This window comes from Ictalurus furcatus, chromosome 14 (genome assembly GCF_023375685.1).
Source record: "Ictalurus furcatus strain D&B chromosome 14, Billie_1.0, whole genome shotgun sequence".
NCBI lineage: Eukaryota > Metazoa > Chordata > Actinopteri > Siluriformes > Ictaluridae > Ictalurus > Ictalurus furcatus.
This window is the reverse complement of record NC_071268.1, coordinates 8,348,133-8,367,829: the sequence shown is the minus strand read 5'-3', so window position 1 is coordinate 8,367,829 and position 19,697 is coordinate 8,348,133. Positions and strand designations below refer to the sequence as shown.

The following is a 19,697-nucleotide window of genomic DNA, read 5'->3' as shown; positions in this document are numbered from 1 at the left end:
TGATAGCGAGCAGAAGTCATGTTTCCCTCAATTATTGCAAGTTGACAGGCCCTGAAGCAGCAAACCATCCCCACACCATCACACTTCCAACACCATGCTTGACAGTAGGTATGATGTTCTTTTTTTGGAATTCTGTGTTTGGTTTACGCCATATGTAACAGGATCCATGTCTTCCAAACAGTTCCATGGTTCGAATCACTAATCAACAGAACATTCTCCCAAAAGATTTGAGGATCATTAAGGTGTGTTTTGGCAAAATTCAGACAAGCATTAATGTTCCTCTGGGTTAGCAGTGGTTTTGACCTCACCAGTGGCATGGATGCCATTTTTGCCCAGTGTCTTTCTGATAGTGGAGTCATGAACAGTGATCTTTATTGATGCAAGAGAGGTCTGTAGTCCCTTTGATGTTGTCCTTGACTCTTTTGTGACTTGCTGGATGAGTAGTCGCTGTGCTCTTGGTGGAATTTTGGAAGGTCGTACACTTCTGGGAAGGTTCACTACTGTGCTGAGCTTTTCTATTTGGAGATAACAGCTCTCGCTGTGGTTCTTTGGAGTCCCAGAGCCTTTGAAATAGCTTTGTAACCCTTCCCAGACTGATGTATTTCAATCACCTTCTTCCTCATCATTTCTGGAATTTCTTTCAACTTTGCCATAGTGTGTTACTGGGTAAGACCTTTTAACCACCTTCATGCTGTTGAAAAAGTTTTATTTAAGTGTTGATTTGATTGAACAGGGTTTTCAGTAATCAGGCCTGCTTGTGTCTAGTCTTGATGAACCCCATTAAGAATGCAGTTTCATAGATTTAGGGAATTAGCAACTATGGGAGCAAATACTTTTTTCTCAGCACTGTAAATAGTTAGTGATGCTATAACCAAAAACTTCTATAAAATCTATCTATAAGAAATAATTTATAGTCTATTATGCCACAGCATTATTGAATTAATTTTCTCTAACAGCAACTCTGAAAATAGTTTCAGCTGCAACATACAGAAAATGCCAGCTTTATATTAATGCTTTTGTTCTAAGAGAGGACATCACTGTTTCTATAGTAACAGCTCATTCACAAGAACTTGTATGGTGGATGCGCACACAAAATCTAAGCCTAATAATAAACAGATTAAAAAAGTAATTTAACAAAGAAAAACATAATCATTGATAAAGTGGTAAGATTGATAAGGTTCCCTCAGGAGATGTTTACGTAACATTTATGGAAGAAACCTTCAGTCTCAACACTTTGTAACAGTCACTAAGTTTCCTGACATGGAGCATCTTCAGGTGTGCTTTCTGGTGTCTTATTTATTTCAATAGAGACAGAAAAAGAGAATCTGGTGAGCAAATGACTGTTTATAGCTACTATATTGTAAGTGAGAGCAGGACAACTTGTCTAATGGGCGTTTTATAGCATTAAATGTAGCTATAAACAATTAAAATGTGTGACTATTAACATAATACATTAAAAATGTTAAATGTTTGCATATTGCTGCGGTATACAGTAAGTAGAATAACACACTTCAGTAAATGAGCTGATACTATAGAAATTATAGCATATTAGAATAAGGGTGTTAATATAAACCTGTCATTTATGTTACAGCCGGAATTATTGTCAGAGCTGCTGTTACAGAAATAAATCAACATCATCCTCTGATTCAAGAATTCAATAGTGCTGTGGCATCACATCACCTCGGCATGGATTCCATCCATCCATCCATTTTCCGTATACCGCTTATCCTACATAGGGTCGCAGAGGCACAAGGCAGGGGATACCCTGGACGGTTTTCCGACCCATCGCAGGGCACAATCACACACTGCAGATGATTTGGAACACATGTCTTCGGACTGGAAGAGAAAACTGGAGTACCTGGAGGAAACCCCCAAAGCACGGGAGAACATGCAAACTTTACACGTTCAGGGTGGAGGTGGGATTCAGACCGAGTGCGAGGCAAACATGCGAACCACTATTTCCATATAAGAAAAATATTTAATGCAGGGTCTTCAGAAAATCTTACTTTTTCATCTAACACATTTGTATGTGCAAATAATCATGACAAATACATAATTATCCAAATGAATCCGAGACGTCATTTGACAACTTCTAGCGACTATACTTGATCACAGGTTAGCTATTTTCCCCTGAAAAGATTTGGTAACACTGGAAACGAGAGAAAGAGTAGAGAAGAAACCACTTAAAGTGGCTGCGAGTGTTTGGTCACCGTGAGAAATTGTGATACTTTTGGGCAGTGGTTTTCAAAGTGGGGGCCGCCAGGGGGCGCCCGGGGGGCCTCAACAATTTGGTGTGAAAAATAAATAAATGTATGTTTTCTCTTTCTCACTCTCAGACAACCACACACACACACACACACACACACACACACACACACACACACACACACAATCAATCCCTAATGTAATGTAATGTAAAGATGTAATTATTAATAATAAAAAAAAAGGGGGATATATTCAGAAGTCTGTATTTTTAATGTATTTTAAAGACATCTTGCAAAAGGGGGGCCTCGGTCAAATTTTTACGCCGTTTGGGGGGCCTTGCCCTGGAAAAGTTTGGGAACCTCTGCTTTGGGGGATATTAAAAAAAAAGTGCATATTGTTGACTTTTAGTCCCTGGGATACTGGCTAAGGGTTGGGGTGAACATAGCGCAATAGAGACATTAATTAATTGGATAAGAAAAATAGTTATTCCATTATTGTGTTATTTGTTTCAAATGCTGCACCATCATAACTATAGACTGGGTCTATAGCAAGGTCAGGTCTGGTATTCTCAGGGAGTAAATATCTTAGGCACCTAACTGAATATTGTGATAACAGTGTGGATGCCGTTGAGTCTGGGAGTTGCAGGATAACAGCGGATACGCAGGTGAAGAGACGGAAATACGGCAGTCCTGGTTTCAGTAAGCCAGACCAATTTAGATAAGACCCATCGGCGATGCCATTTCAGCCCTCAGCCCGAGAATATCATCTGCAGGTCACCAAGGAGGAAGTTTTCAAGAACTCTTATCCTCTTTTTTTTTATCTGCTGGAAGCGCACCGTTGAAAGACAAACCCTGAGACACAACCGAGCTTAAACGAAGAAGTCGCATCCATAGACGACCATTAGTGGATTATATCATTTTATAAACCAGGCTAATATCAAAATTTAGCAAAGAGGAAAACCATTAGGCTAAATCCTTTAAGAGCTTCAGCTGGGAAACCTACATTTGTTGACATTATTTTACCACTTTGAAAGAAAAATGCGTAAAACTCTCTTAACTCTCTATTCAAGCTTTTTCTTTTCTTCTTCTTTAGAAAAAAAAAAGTTTTTTTCCTCCTGATTCTTTCTTCATCACCATTGTCACACACACACACACACACACACACACACACACACAACTAGAAGGAGGCGGACAGCAGGAGTCTGTTCATAAATCATCCTGAGACAAACCAGCTTTCCATAAGCTTACACGAGTTTACATTATTTCACCAATTATTGCTGCGGTGGCCTGCAGGACTGCTCACTCTGCACTGCGCCCAAAAGTGCTGGCGTTCATTCATCAGACACGGGCAGATCTTCCCCTAAAAACACTGTAAACACGCAGCCGGAGCCGGAGACACGGCGGGACCATTTACACTGGCGTGCAGCGCCAACCGGGGGAGATCAAAACAAACGATAATGCTGTCTGTCTGCAGTGAGGAATTACAGCTCTCTCTATTTCTCTATTTCTGCGAGAGGCCGGAGCGTGCCAAGCTTCTTGCTTTCACACCCAGGCCAAAAATGCCGGAGACTGTGTTTAACCCACAGTAACAGACTGGACATAAATTTAGCATCAGATTTGTTTATAAATTATTCCATTAGAATTTTAGATTATTCGGCTTGTGTATTTCCCAGGCTTTTAAATCTAATGATATCCTATTTATCGGTTTAAAACAATCTCAAGTTCATATCTGAATAAAAATAAACATGGACTAGCCTATATATTTGTTAAAAAAAAATGCCTTTGAAATCATTGGGGGGGGGGGGGTGTTGGGGGGGGGGCGGAGGGGGATGTTTCTTGTTCGTGGGAAGGTGTTAAGGCTGAAACAGGGGTTCTACGTTTCGATGGGGATCTTACATGGACATCAACATGTTACAAGTCTTCTTTACTGCTACACACCTGATTCTGCTAATTATTAAGCCCTTAATAAGTTGGGTTTGGTGCGCTGAGGATAAGGGACTGGAGTCCATATCCAAAATGATTTTAACCATTAACTTTACATGTTGATCTCCATTTCAGCAACATCCCACTGGCATCAGTGTAGGCTGCTTCGATCCACTGTTTGTGGTATAATTGGGCTGACCTTTATAACTCGGCTGCTGTTGGGTGGATGTGGGTGGCTGCTGGTTTGTTGTCATCTGTTATCACATCCCGATAACAGTCGGTGACACCGCGATCTGTCGGTGAAAGACAGTTGGGTTTGTCAGTGCAGGTTTCAAGATCCGGCACTCACTCTGAGTAATCTTCTCAACCCACGGGTTTCATTGAAATTAATGTATTAAAACAAACAGCTAAAATGATAAATCTGAATAACTTTTGAAGTTAACTGTTTTCGGTCCAATGGTCCAAAACAGCACTTTAAAACTATACTATATTTATACCATACTATACTATAGCCTACTATACTATACTATACTATACTATACTATACTATACTATACCTTTATCCTTGATTTAGTACTATAAGTACTTAAAAGCTATACTATACTATACTATACTATACCTTTATCCTTGATTTAGTACTATAAGGACTTAAAAGTATATAGTATACTATACTATAGTATACAATGGCATCCCTGTCCAATCATGGATTTGCCTAAGTGAATACTTCACCCACTTGCTTATCAGTAGCAGTTAGCATATCGTCTTAAGATCTGTTTAAAAGACAAATTGACTTTCCTGTTTATAATGAAGTGTTTGGAATGTTTTTGCTAATGTTGTTCATCATGGTGTGCTGCTTTTGAGATGTGTGATATCTCTGACGGTTCCTGTATAATGTGTGTATGTGGATGAAGTGACAATAGCTATGTGAAGAGTATGCTGCTTTAATTAAAAGCATGTCGTCTGTACTACTTTGGTACCATACTATACTATACTATACTATACTATACTATACTATACAGTGATAATAAATGAGATGTCTAAAAATTTAATGTACTTTTTTCAGATAAAGATTATTAATAAAAACTTTGGGGTCACAAGAAACAAAAGAAAGAAAGAAAGAAAGACGCCATTAATAATCTCAGTCACATATGTGAGAAAACCAACTTGTCATTCGCTATGACAGTGAATTTGTAAATTAATGCGTCACGGAATCTGTGTTAGCCAATCAGATCCCGGGAACCTTATTACGCTCTAGCCCCTCCTTGCTTACACACAGCACTCACTCCTCTGCCCTATAGAACCCGCAAAAGAGATGTGTCAGGGGTCGATTTGAGGCGTTTCGCACTTTGGTGAAATTTAACCTGGAGATATATCGCTGGGTCTCCACGCACTAAAGACGCAACGCGTCATCCTGATAAATGACAGCAGGGGTACTCGTGCGTGCTTGAATAGGACTTGGTGCCACATGGCGATGTTTTCGAGTCAAATGTCTTCCACTCCCTTCTCAGTCCGGGACATTTTAAACCTGGAACAGAACCACGAAGACATGGTCTCGTTGGAAATGTCGATCCCCACTTCGTCCTGCATGATGTTCAAACCGGAACCGTTCGTGGACGCGGTGAACGGAGCCGCGCTCTTCGCTCCTGGAGACGAGCAGGACGCTAAAGGTGACAGGAGCACATCTCTGGACTTTAGTCCTGCCTTTTATGGGAAGAGTTTCTTAGAAATGGATCTAGCCAAAGACACAAAGTCGGACGACATGCTTGACGCCAAAGAGAGAAAAGGTGACATTATATTATATGTGAATTAAAAGCGTAATGAGTCACAGAAACGCTAAGCAACATATTTTGAATCTCTCATATATTCTGTTTTGGGCAGATGTACAAAATTGGACGGAAATATTCACGTTGTTTAACAAGAAATATTATTATTATTATTATTATTATTAGTAGTAGTAGTAGTAGTAGTAGTACTATTACTAGTACTACTACTAGTAATAATAATAATAATGATCATCATCATCATCATCATCATCATGGTATTCTGATTTATATTTAAGATCCAAACACAAACCTATTGGGTCTATCCACGTATTTTGGTTTCCAACATTAATGCTGTGTCCTTTATTGCACGAGGTTCTCGCTTTTTTTTTTAATTAAATTAAATTTAATTGAAATTTAATTTAATTTAATTTAATTTAATTTATTCGAATGTCTTCACATGTTGTTTGTCAAGATGATGGCGTTTATAAAACGTGAACTTGGTAATCTCCGATTTGATCTGCTCCACGGAAATGTGTTTATCTCTGTAATAATTATTTCATGTCAGAGAGTTACACTGTTATGATTACTAGAAGTGAACATTTGTGCGCGATTTATAATCTTTCCCAGAAAACTCCTCCAAACAATTTGACAAATGACCAAGGAGGCTGATTTCGCAGTGTCAGGATTACTGCACACAGACTGGCCAGTTTCACACAGTGTGTAACATTTCTCACAGTTGAATTAACACTTCAGTTGCTGAAGCAACGCATACAGTCAATGAATTAATCACTGGGAATTATTTTGAATTAACTCTTACAGCATCGTACAGTAAATATGCTGAATGCGTTTAATTATTTCTAACAGAACTGCAGCATTGCAGTACCTCTTATTGCGTTGCATTAATACTTACAGTGGTCAATTAATAAACTCTTAATGAATCATTGAAATCAACACTGTAGGTGTTAATCCATGAGCAACAACAAACCACATTATCAGTTTAAGGTAATAAAATAACAATCGCCTCTGATTGGTTAAGATATTTTATACTATATATTTTTTATTATATAAATATAATGTACATTTAATGTATATATTAAATGTGTATGTGCATTAAATGTACCACCCCAGTAAATAAATAAATAAATACATAAATAAATTCAGCGCACCTGTGTGATTTCAGAGAAAGCGCGTTCACCGGAGGAGCGCCAGAAACCGGATGAGGTGGAGCGGCCCGGGCAGCGGAAACGGCGGAAGCCGCGCGTGCTGTTCTCGCAGGCTCAGGTGTACGAGCTCGAGAGGCGCTTCAAGCAGCAGAAGTACCTGTCTGCGCCCGAGCGGGATCACCTGGCGCACGTGCTCAAGCTGACGTCCACGCAGGTGAAGATCTGGTTTCAGAACAGGCGCTACAAGTGCAAGCGGCAGCGCCAGGACCAGACGCTCGAGATGGTGGGCGCAGGCCCGCCGAGGCGCGTGTCCGTGCCCGTGCTCGTGCGCGACGGCAAGCGCTGTTTGGGAGACGCCGCGTCCGCGTACAGTGCGTCATACAACGTGGGGATCAACCACTTCCCTTATAACGCCTACCACAGTTTCGGGAACGTGAACTTCCCGAGCGCCGGAAACACGAACTACACGTGCAACTACTCGGCGAGCGCAAACGTGCCTCCGGTGCAGACGTCACCGTCCAGTGGTAATTATGTGAATTTTGGAGTCGGGGATCTGAATAACGTGCAGGCGCCGTTTCAGACCAACGGCGGCGTTTCCTCGTTACACGGCATTCGGGCCTGGTGAAGCAGACTCTCACGGACATGATGCACAGGCGATTGGTCTTGAGGCAACGCTGCCAGCGTGAACTGCACGAATATGGTTGAAACACACACATTACTCTTACCGCTTCAGAAGAAAAAAATGTACATTAATATGAATTAAGCTTTTGTGTTATTCCTATACAAAAAAAAAGTTAGCATATACATAAGCCCTATATTTTTAAATGTATTGTTTGTATTGTTCTGTAATGGATACACTTTTCGATTGGAGTGTGTAGAGCTCTCGCCTTTTTTTTTTTTTTTTTGTCCATATCTTGTCTATACACTCAGAAAATTCAGTTAACACTTAAGGGTTCTCGGTTGTGCCTCTGCTGCAGATTGGACACTCTCACAAATAAAGGTACGAGACTGTACTTTTCCCTTGTATCTGAGGTGGGACCATCAAGGAGACATGTTTTGCACGTTATAGGCTATGTATCTTTTTTCTTGCTGAAGTTGCATGTGCTTTTATTAGAGTAAAGCTTTAAAGGTCCATCAGTGGTCCTTAATGATAAAACTTGAAATTGTTTTTAAAGGTTTTTCCAGGTGAATGATACATGCTAACGGTACAAAACTGGTCCCCATGATGGTACAGTTTGGTGCCTGTATTTTTGGGAGTGTAGATCTCTATATCAGTGTTTAAGTGTTCTCCTATTGAACAATTTGTTGGAAGCTAAGAACCCTTAATTATCCAATGAACCCTTGAAAAACCACCCTCCTCCCAGTGAGTGTTTCCAAAAACATAGTCCATACTTTCTGTGTTAAAAAAAAAAATCAAAATGACAAGTAAAAGCAGATTTAGTCAATACTAGTTTTTCTTTGTGGGAGAAAAAAAAAAAACAAAACAAGAAAGAACAGAAGAGTGAAAAAGAACATTTTCTCCCTATTAGTGTGTTGTCTAGATAGTACATGATAGACTCAATTTTCTCTGAATTTCTTGACACTAGAAGACACATCTATGTCCATGTTCCCTTTGGTGTATTTTCATAATTAGTTTCAATATATAGACAGCTGTATTTTATTGTAATAGATATTTCACTGGATGGAAATACGACATATGTGGAGGTTTACAGGAGAATGATATTAACACATGGATAACAAGATGTAATGTATTTTTATTTTTATTTTTTTATTTTTGGAATGAACACAGGAACTAAGCATATATAATAATTAAAATAAAAAAAGAGCACTCTCTGTTTAAGGGCATGTTAAGGAGACAGGGTAGGGATGAATATATTTATTAAATGAAGAAAGAATACCTTTTGATATTTACTCATTAATGCTATTGAGCTATAGTACCAGGTTCATAGGTGCTACATTTCTACTATAAATAACGTTAATGAACTATTCCAAGGTAGACTGTGACTTATTAGGAACAATATCATAAAGGATTAATCAAGCATTTTATGTTATATTGTTGCTGGTGATGTTGCCTCAGAGAGCAGTGTTGTGCATCACTGGATCATTTTCACACATCACACTAGTGTCATTTGTACTTTTGCTTATTATTATTTTCATTTTATTTTAGAAATGTAAGAAATGTAACTTAATTCTTAGGAGTGGTTTGTTTAGAAATGCAGCGTTTTTAACGAATTCAGCTTCTGAAAGATGAAAACTTACTGTTCAAGTCAAACGGAGTGAAAACACCAAACCCGGGCATCCAGACACATTTAACTGTGTGAGTTTCTGTTTGTTTGTTTGTTTGTTTTGTATTTCATCTAATATTTGTTTTGTTCTCATATGATGGGTGACCACTGAAAGCGGACCCACACTTGAAAAGTGATAAGTACACAGTATTTGTCGGTACAGTCGGCTGTCGGTACAAATGTACACATTTCTGTAGGCATGATCTGTAATCCTGTAATCGAAAATAAACTCGACCGGAAAAACTAATGATGATTTCGTTTGAAGACATTATTATTATTATTATTATTATTATTATTATTATTATTATTATTATTATTATTGTTGTTGTTGTTGTTGTTAGTTATATTCTGTTTTTCAGTCTTCAATATGTGTTTTCAATGTAAATTATATAATGGTGCCTTACTACTACTTCTAGCCTACTACTATTTATTCTATTTAGGCTATTATTATTATTATTATTATTATTATTATTATTATTATTATTATTATCAGTAGTATTAGTAGTAATAACAGAAGTAGTTTTAATACAGCAGTGAAAGTCGTGCGTCATTTTCGAACTTTGGTTCGTTTGTTTTTACCGAACTTTTCTTCTTCTTCTTCGTCATTTCATTTTCTGCTTCAATATAGGCCTATGTATATTTTATACTAGTACTACTATTTATTTTATTATTTTATTTACCCTATTATTATTATTATTTTATTTACCCTATTATTATTATTATTATTATTATTATTAAATATTTATTATTATTATTATTATTATTATTATTATTATTATTATTATTATTATTACTAGTAGTAGTAGTAGTAGGCGGCCTAGTAATAACAACAACAACAACAACAACAACAACAACAGTAATAATAATAATAACTAATTCTGAAATGCGTGTCTAGTTGAATGGTTAAAAACCGGCCACTCCATTAACAAAGATGAGAAAATAACAGTACACTTTCCCGGACAGACTAATTCACTGTGTTTAGAGTCAGCCTTCCAGCTCTTTACAGACTTTCATTCAGTAATCTGTGGGTGGCAATGACAGCTTTATAGCTCCTTTAGGAATCGACTATGAGTCCGACTTCGAAAGCTCTCGATGCCACTGGAACCCGAAAAGCGCCTAAAAGGACATAAATCAGTGCCCTGCAAATATTTATTTGAAAGTCGGAGAGCATTAACATGTTTGGTGGATCGGATGAAGCTGATGTGACAGCTCTTCCTGTTAAATCGTCCTGACCCACAGGACCCGCTTCACTCACTGGCGTGTTGTCATTTCACTGACTGACTGCTTGAATTAAAGGCATCAACAGTTTATCCTCCATTTGCATTGGATACAGTATGAGGTAGTAACTCTCACATGATAATCTGGGATTTAGATTTTTCATTAGACAATAAAATTATATATTAAATTATATATTACATAATAATAATTATAATAAAAAACAACCGTTGCATGACATGGTCTTAGATAATTAACTACCTCACAGATTCCCAACCCTGGTCCTGGAGTAAATGTGCAGGAGCAGGGGTACTCCAGGAGCAGGGCTGGAAACATGTGGACTATCTGAACATTGCACAGCATCACGGTTGCTCAACACAGCAGAGGCAAAGGAGGCATTGAGATGATGTGTAAGGCCAGGGAAAAGGACAGACAGAATAGGAGCCACTTCACATGAGTAAGCAATGGTCCTTGTACATCTTTCTAGTCTCTCCACACACGCCAGGAGACACTTGTGTGTTTCTTTTCCAAAACTCTGTACACATAAACAAACCAAGGCCTGCATGTAAATCTGAATGACTACTCTGGATGTACAAAATGGCAGCCAGTTCCTGGGCCCTGACCAAATGGGAGTATTTTGAGGGAACGACCGAGGGAGGGCGACAGGAAGGTCACCCAGCCAGCAGCGGGCCACCAGCTCTCCTAGGCGTTGAAAAGAACAAGGCAGATAGCATGGACACACAAGCCTAAAAATAACAGGCCTTGTCTTGCTCTTCCAATGGAAAGAGTAAGAAAAAGAGAGGGAGGAAATAAAGAAAGAAAGGGGAGAGAGAGAGAGAGAGAGAGAGAGAGAGTGAAAGAGAGAGAGAGAGAGGGACTGTGGGTAGTGGTGGGGGGTTAATAATCAGCTCTTCCGACTCTTATCGGAGAAAGGACAGAGCTGCATGCCTCTTTATCTGCACCGTTAAGATTGCGTCCTGGGCTTTTTTGAGCTTTTCTCCTCCTGTGCTCCAGCAGAACTGCCAGCTCCACACAACACCGGATGGAGTTTAATTCAGTCAAAGCCATGTGTCACACTAGAGCTGTTCATCAGACAGCATACAGCCTACGGCATCTGGAAATATACAGCAGCATAAAACTGAGAGGCCATGAGAAAGTTTCCAAGAGACCAGGAGAGATTCAGATTTGACTTGGATTAAACTCGGGATGGTGAAAAAAAGTTTTAACATGCACTTACATTTACATTTATTTGCTTAGTGAGGCTTTTATACACAAAACACTCATACACTGTATGAGTGCAGCACTTTAACTTTTCAAAATGCTTTTAAAAAACAAACAAACAAACAAACAAACAAACAAACAAACAAATAAATAAATAAATAAATAAAAATACACTTATAGTCTGTAATGCCTCCCATGCCATGAAAGATCATGTCTTACCTGTTGCATAATAATTTAGGACTTATTTGCTTTAGAGACTTGCTTTAAATTGTGTCTTGTCACAGAGATCCGTGGCTTAGTGGGAACAAAAAAATGACAGCACATCCACTCCTAGCTTCACAGTTTAGTATAAAACAATTATTGCTTTTTTGTTTTGATTATAAAATGTCATGCCTTAAACCCGCTGGCAGCTTTCACACAAGACCTTATGAAAACTTCTTACATTTTTATTGACTGTTAAATGGAATTTACCATACTTGTGCAAAGCCTATATGGGCTAGCTGTGAGAAAGTGCCCTCTAAGTGCCCCTGCCCCTTAGACAGCCTGTGTCCACACCTGCCTCATAATGGTTTATAATGTATATCTTGAGTGCTTGAGCGGGCTATTTCATTAAAAAAGGGCAAAGACTACATCCTTTACAGATATCTCTTCTTTGGGAAAACTCTAATATTATTCTTAAAAATAACATTTGTCTTACTACAGTGCTGCCTCATCCTGATTTCTTCTGTTTTTGTGTATATCTCAGGCTAAATTTTTTCAGAAATGAAAACAAAATCTAAGATAAAACGAAGCAAAACCGACTAAACACAAAATACAGTTTTTAAATGATAACGTTATTTATTGAAGCAAAAAAGTTATCCAATACCAACTGGGCCTGTGAAAATGTATTTGCCCCCATAACTTTTTCAACAGCATGAAGTTGGTTAAGAGGTCTTACCCTGTAAGACCTTATGTCAAAATTGAATATGCAAAAATTCCAGAAATGATGAAGAAGAAGGTGATTGAAATACGTCAGTCTGGGAAGGGTTACAAAGCTATTTCAAAGGCTCTGGGACTCCGAAGAACCACAGTGAGAGCCATTATCTCCAAATGGAAAACAGTAGTGAACCTTACCAGAAGTGGCCGACCTTCCAAAATTCCAAATTCCAAAATCCAAGAGCACAGCAATGACTCATCCAGCAAGTTACAAAAGTGCTGAAGACATCAAAGGAACTACAGGCCTCTCTTGCATCAATAAAGGTCACTGTTCATGACTCCACTATATGGAAGAGTGGTGAGGTGAAAAGCACTGCTAACCCAGAAGAACATTAAGGCTCGTCTGAATTTTGCCAAAACACACCTTGATGATCCTCAAACCTTTTGGGAGAATGTTCTGTGGATTGATGAGTTGAAAGTGGAACTGTTTGGAAGACAGGGGTCCCGTTACATCTGGCATAAACCAAACACAGAATACCACAAAAAGAACATCATACCTACGATCAAGCATGGTGGTGGTAGAGTGCTGGTGTGGGGATGCTCTGCTGCTTCAGGGCCTGGGCAACTTGAACTGTGCTCGCTACTAGAAAATCCTAAAGGAGAACGTCCGGTCTTCAGTTCGTAAGTTGAAACACAATCACAACTGGATTATGCGGTAAGACAATGATCCAAAGCATAGGAGTAAATCCTAGTCCTAGAAGTAAGTGAAAAACTGATCTCCAGTTATCGGAAGCATTAGATTGCAGTTATTGCTGCTAAAAGTGACACAACCAGATTTTAAGTTTAAGGGGGCAATTCGTTTTTCACATTGGTGACAGGTGTTGGACAACTTTTTTTTTGCTTCAATAATAATAATAAAAAAATGTTTTATGTTGCATTTCATTTGAAGATCTAAAACTATTTAGTACGAGATACACAACAACAGAAGAAATAACAAGTACTTGTTACCTGTCTCATTTACATAATTATTAATGCAGCTACTTAATGCTATGCCTACATCTAAACATAACCCTAACCTTAGTAACCAAAAGATAACCTTTCAGCTCTTTTGTTTTTGCTCTTTCAGTTTTTGTAAAAAAAAAAAAAAAAAAAGAAAGAAAGAAAGAAAAAGGAAAAAAAAAAAGAAAGAAAGAAACTTTCCTCATGGGGACCAGACAAATGTCCTCACATGGTTTGGTACTCAAAAGATACAACATATAAACAGATATAAAAACATAAACTCCACAATGACAGTAACCTGGAGGTGGAGCTGTAACGCAGTAACACTACCCACGGTATAGACTTTATTTAAAACCTCTGAGTTTCCTCTTCGGATCCTGAGTTTATGGCTTAAACGAACGAGGCAACTGGTTTTAACTAAACTAATGGAAATGAGCTTTTTAGAAAAGATCCAATAATTTCACATACATCAGATTTACATGAAATCCTGGATTGTAATATTTATTTTAGATATATTTGATGTGAGTATAGTTTAACAAGGTTTTGATGACATATCAAAACTGAAATTGGAGGTGAAGGTGAACTAAAATCAATTCCTCATATTAAAACAACATTCTTCTGAGACAACGGCACCAATATACAATAAAGTGTGATTTTAATGTAAAGTAACCGTTCAGCACTGGCTGACGGTTAGTAAGACTTTGTATTGAATGTGCAATAATTAATAATGCATTATACAGCAATACATAGAGACATGTGACAATTATTAGTCATTACTTCAGGAATGAAATAAAATAAAATAAAAAATTCATATTAGGCCACAGTTGATAGGATGATAGCAGACTTCAGGTACATTACATCAGCATTACCAGCACAAGTCAGTCCTCAGCTCCTTTCGACTTCACACTTTATAAAAGTTAAAAGTGCATTTTCTTCCTGAAAACCACACTGATTCATTCCCTGATACAGATTTAGGCAAGTGTTGGAAAATCACAGTTGTGCTCATAAATTAACACACCCCTTGCAGAATCTATGAAATGTTAATAATTTTAAAAGAGGGATAATTAAAAATGCATTTTGTTCTTAATTTAGTGCTGCCCTGAATAAGCTATTTAACCAGTTCAAAAATTACATACACTTGATTATTAATACTGTGTGTCGTTACCTGGATGATCAACGACTGTGTTTATGTTTTGTGAGAGTTCTTCATGAGTCCCTTGTTTGTCCTGCCCACTGTTCTTCAGAAAAATCCTCCAGGTCCTGCACATTCTTTAATTTTCCAGCATCTTCTGCATATTTGACCCCATTCCAACAGTCTCTATACGATGTTGAGATCCATCTTTCCACACTATGGACAACTGAGGGACTCGTACACGACTATTACAACAGGTGCAAACATTCAGTGATGCTCGAGAAGGCAACACGATACAATGGTGGTGGTGGTGGTGGTCGGGGGGTGTTAAACTTTTGGTGTAAATTGTTATTATTTTTGGTTTAAGATCTTATTTTTTTAATTTACTAATGCCCTTTCAGAAGCTACATAAGATATTTACATGTTTCCCAGAAGACAAGATAATAACAATTTACACCAATCATCTTGTTCAAAAGTTTACATCCCTGTGGCTCTTAATGTATCGTTTTGCCTTCATTTGTGTAAATTCAGTGATTATTGTGTCTTATGGACTACATATAAACACCTGTTATGTGAAATAGCTTATTGAGGGCAGTACTTAATAAAAAACAAAATGCAATTTTAATTATCCCTCTTGTTTTTTTTAGGGTTATGTCGATTCATGAGCACAACTGTATATAATTTATTGTAATAGAATTGCATATCTCCACTAACAGAACAATTTAGTCCAACATTAGCGTATCTCTGTAATCGGAAAACTGTCACATGGAAATTTGATTCCAGACCCTTGTCAGATTGCACCAAATGCTCCAGATCAAAGGAACGGGAAGAGTCTTTTCTTCAGAATATACAGAACAGTGGCCAGAAAGAGTGCCAAGGCCAGGAAGATGAGCAGTTTGTCTGTCAATTCACGTCGGTTATATTTTGTGATGAGTTTTCGTCCCAGCTGGATGGTCCCCGTCATAGCCTTAAACTCTTCATTGGTTTCTTGAACTGTCCTTGATGATGTGGCTGTAGAGAGAAAATTATTATTATTATCATCATCATCATCATCATCATTAGTTCCTGAAATAAGGGTAACTTGTGGGAGTCTTAGTGCAGATCTTAATAAAGAGCACAATCCACTCAGTCTAATAGTGAAGTCAAGAAAGCATGAACCAGGGTCGTTTGCATCTTTTAGATCTTTGAGTACAAAAAAAGCTTGGCTGGGACCCAAGGGATTGGATAGATGAAAAGAGTCCTTACCCAAAGTGCTTATGGTCTCCTCGCTCTGCTTCACCTGCTGTGACATCATTCTGCTGATGCTCATCAGACTCTCGGTGATGTTGCTAGAGGTCTGAACCATGCTCTCCTTCGTCACCTTTCTGATCAGAAGAACAAAAGAAATTGGCTAAAATGTAAGTAAGTAAGTAAGTAAGTAAGTAAGTAAGTAAGTAAATAAATAAATAACCCATTCTCCACTGAGTCGTAGCTGGTGTTGTGAGGTTCTGAAGTTATCAACATCACTATTATCAGGTTTTGACTGGATCTTAAATAGTAAATATTGTTTCTTAAGTATTACAGTTATGTTGTACTTGTACGCTGCTTCAAATAAAAGTGTCTCCAAAACAAATGAACCTAAATGTAAATACAACACGGCCTGTTTAGTTTAGTTTTATTAGCAGTGTTTTAGGAGAGCAAATGCTATCAATTAAACTGAAATACTCTGAGCTGCCATTTAATTGGCTACACTCACTCTACACCTATATTGTATGATTATCTGATAAAATGTCCAGTGAAAATGGCTGTAATAAGGTGAAGGATGTGTGAAAAGGAAATTTAGTTTGATTTCAGTTTTCTTAAGCAGCTAGGAAAAGCTAGGTTTGAAATAATGCATTCAACAATGATAAGTCAACAGAATCATTAAAACATGAACAGTGCCACTGTGAATTAGTAATGATCGCCCTCTACTGACTACTGACAGTATTACATTTACATTTGTGAGAACAAACTTGCCAGACTAGATGTAGTTACAAATGTGAACATATAAAGATATTTAAAAGCTTTATGAGGGCATTCAAACGACCCTTGTGTTTTTCCCATAACCCTGAGTAAAGTCAGTCCGGACCTGCATCACATTTATTAAAACCACTGACAGTCATTGAAAACTAGGGCTATAAACCAAAATACAATAGCATACGAAGTAAGTTAGTTAGTAAATAAATAAATAAAAAGCAGGCTTCATTTATTATTATTATTATTTTACATTTTTAACTTGACATCTATAAAAAAATAAAATGAACTACCAAAATATAAATAGATAGATAGACGGATAGATAGATAAAAACACACATACAAAAAATAACCTATAATAACAGTGGAGTTAACAGAAACCTAGAACCCAAATTATATTTTTCTGTATCCAATGAACACTGACAACACATACATACACACACACACACACACACCACAAATCATATCCTGAACATGAACTATTTTGAACCAAAAAAAAAGGAAAAAAACATAGTAACATCCTATAAAAAGTCAGTGTTTTTGATATATCTCTTAAACATAATCACCTCTGTCTCGCAGCAGTGTCGCCCACACTCATCAAATCTTCTTTCTCCAGTTTATCAATCGCTAGATTACTGGCCAGATTGGCTTTCCTCCAGGCCGCCTGGTTACTGCAAGAGCGACAGATCTCTATTACAGAGAGAAAGTATTCACACCCCTGAACGTTTCACTGAACATTACAGCCATACACAGTACATATGACCGTTAAAGTACGACGTGAACCATTGAATATTCAGGACAGGCAAGAAAACACCTTCGCCTCAGCGCACACACGTAAAAAAAAATAAGGCACGCGTTATCCAGTTCATACTCCCGACCTGAGCATCTGTTTCCGATGTCCCTCCACCTGTCTGAGTAAAGCCTGCTTGTCAGACTCTTTGTCCTGCTCCTTCCCCATTTGCTCCAGATCCTGTCATGTGAGTTGTGAACGTTAATATAGGAACACAAAAACACACTCCTGTTCTCCATAAAGCAACATCTTACTGCGTCACCTGGATCCGCTGGCGAAGACGGACGAATTTCTCCTTCACTGTACTGTTGAACTCTGTTAATTTAGTCTGTGGCCCGGTGCATTCACTGATATCCTAAAACAATTCAGAAAACATACCATTAATATACGTATAAATAAAAAAATCAGATACATTTAAAGACTTTTCACTGGGATTAAAAAAAACAAGCAAACAAACAAACAAAAAAAAAACATTTTTAATGGTTTTATACACTCATTGCATTTACAGATTTATTATTTTCTTATTTAAAATTTAATTGGAGGACACAATGTTTTAAATTATTATTATTATTATTATTATTAATACTCCTCTTTGTGTAACTAGTTGTCTGTTTTTTTTCATTCAATTGATGTACCTTTGTGATTATTATGATGTAATTATTACTACTACTACTACTACTACTACTACTATTATTATTATTATTATTATTATTATTATTATTATTATTATATATACCCATTCCTCTGTGTAAGCACACATATTAAACTATTACATTTAATTGTTGTAACTCTATTTTTCATACATTTCTGATTATATTCTTCTTGTTGTTATGTTATCAAAGATGTTTTCCATCACTCATTCCGACAATACCATGAATTATAATAATAATCATATAATGAATTGCATGCACAAACATAAAGAAATGAAGAGATCTGAATAATGCTCATTAAGCAGTTGCATCACTGCAGACCGGCTCAGATATGTATGTATGTATGTATGTATGTATGTATGTATGTGTGTGTGTGTGTGTGTGTGTGTGTAAATACACCAAAGACAGACATTTCCATGCAGATTTCAGTGTCACTTCACATAAATGCACACAGACCCAGAGAACCTGTCCCACAGCCGTACCTGTATCAGAGCTTTAATTTCCAGATCATACTTAATAATCTCCTGTTCACATATTCGGACGTGGACATCAGCCATGGCTGCTCCTTTGGAGTAAGTCTTCCGGTGTAAAGACCAGGCTATATCCCAAACCACTTCCTCTCAGAAATGTAGTCAACTACATAGGGAGTATAGTCCATGTTTCATTTCAGAGGTAGTGCACTTATTGAGAAGAGAGAAACTGCTCAGTTCTGTCTCCTGAACTGATTACTTAAGGAATAAACAATGTGCCCCAAAAACAACACGCCACAATCAGTTGCTCTAGTGGCTTTGATTTTAGCACACTATTAAGTGCGATAGTAATGCGATTTAAGACACACCCCACCGCAAACCGGCTCTCTGCGCGGATAAAGTGTGAAGCAAGCAACAATGAACGCCAAAACCGGAAGTATCATACTAACACGTCACCTTTCAAATATATATATCGTTGAATACCTCTCCACATGAAGCTACATATCTCTGCTGCCCTGTCAAAAAAAATAAAAAAATAATAATAATAATTTTAAAAAATAATAAAAAAACATTTAGATAATTTTACAAATATTAACTTGTTGGTTCATTACATGTTTTTTTTTTTTTTTTTGGTCATCCTTAAACAATCATTATACATCATCATTAAGAGAAAATCTTCCTGGAAAATCATACATAAAGGATCCTAGATGCGATTGGCACCCTGTCCAGGGTGTCCCCTGCCTTGTGCCCCATGCCCCTGGGATAGGCTGCAGGTTCCCCGCAACCCCGGATCCCATACGCACTCTGAGTGCACTCAGAGCTTTATTCTCATAGCATGTCCAGCAAAATTTCCTGATCCTTCTGGAATGAACACCCCCCCCCCACCACACACACATAGAAAACTGAAATAAATCAGATCAAATATTATTAGATAGATATTGTTGTCAAGTGTAAATAACAGTTTCTTGATTTGGG

The 19,697-nt window shown here is 37.6% G+C and overlaps 2 protein-coding genes across 3 annotated transcripts; one reads left to right on the top strand and one right to left on the bottom strand.

The window, feature by feature from the left end:
• The first annotated feature begins 5,386 nt into the window (after positions 1–5,386).
• Positions 5,387–9,572, top strand: nkx2.5 (NK2 homeobox 5). Of its 2 annotated transcripts, none has more exons than XM_053640884.1 (2): positions 5,387–5,794; positions 7,071–9,572. In XM_053640884.1, the coding sequence occupies exons 1-2, from the start codon at positions 5,593–5,595 to the stop codon at positions 7,676–7,678; spliced, it is 810 nt and encodes a 269-aa protein (XP_053496859.1). In that variant the 5' UTR covers positions 5,387–5,592; the 3' UTR covers positions 7,679–9,572. The 2 variants fall into 2 exon arrangements, with proteins under 2 accessions (XP_053496859.1, XP_053496858.1); XM_053640883.1 differs by having other exon boundaries at positions 5,387–5,911.
• Positions 9,573–14,162: 4,590 nt separating this feature from the next.
• On the bottom strand, positions 14,163–19,334 carry bnip1a (BCL2 interacting protein 1a). The gene is made up of 6 exons (XM_053640885.1): positions 18,735–19,334; positions 17,865–17,957; positions 17,691–17,782; positions 17,379–17,483; positions 16,066–16,184; positions 14,163–15,831 (listed from the first exon to the last, which is right to left on the bottom strand). Exons 1-6 carry the CDS (start codon positions 18,807–18,809, stop codon positions 15,635–15,637), a joined length of 681 nt encoding a protein of 226 aa, XP_053496860.1. The 5' UTR covers positions 18,810–19,334; the 3' UTR covers positions 14,163–15,634.
• Positions 19,335–19,697: the final 363 nt, after the last annotated feature.

What these genes read in the sequence shown, in the direction of transcription:
- nkx2.5 (XM_053640883.1), top strand. Translation starts at nt 5,593, where the DNA reads ATGGCGATGTTTTCGAGTCAAATGTCTTCCACTCCCTTCTCAGTCCGG. An exon ending in TGACGCCAAAGAGAGAAAAG is followed by an intron (nt 5,912 to 7,070) that starts GTGACATTATAT and finishes GTGTGATTTCAG; the next exon opens with AGAAAGCGCGTTCACCGGAG.
- bnip1a (XM_053640885.1), bottom strand. Translation starts at nt 18,809, where the DNA reads ATGGCTGATGTCCACGTCCGAATATGTGAACAGGAGATTATTAAGTAT. An exon ending in GTCTTCGCCAGCGGATCCAG is followed by an intron (nt 17,783 to 17,864) that starts GTGACGCAGTAA and finishes CTCACATGACAG; the next exon opens with GATCTGGAGCAAATGGGGAA. An exon ending in GACACTGCTGCGAGACAGAG is followed by an intron (nt 16,185 to 17,378) that starts GTGATTATGTTT and finishes TCTTCTGATCAG; the next exon opens with AAAGGTGACGAAGGAGAGCA.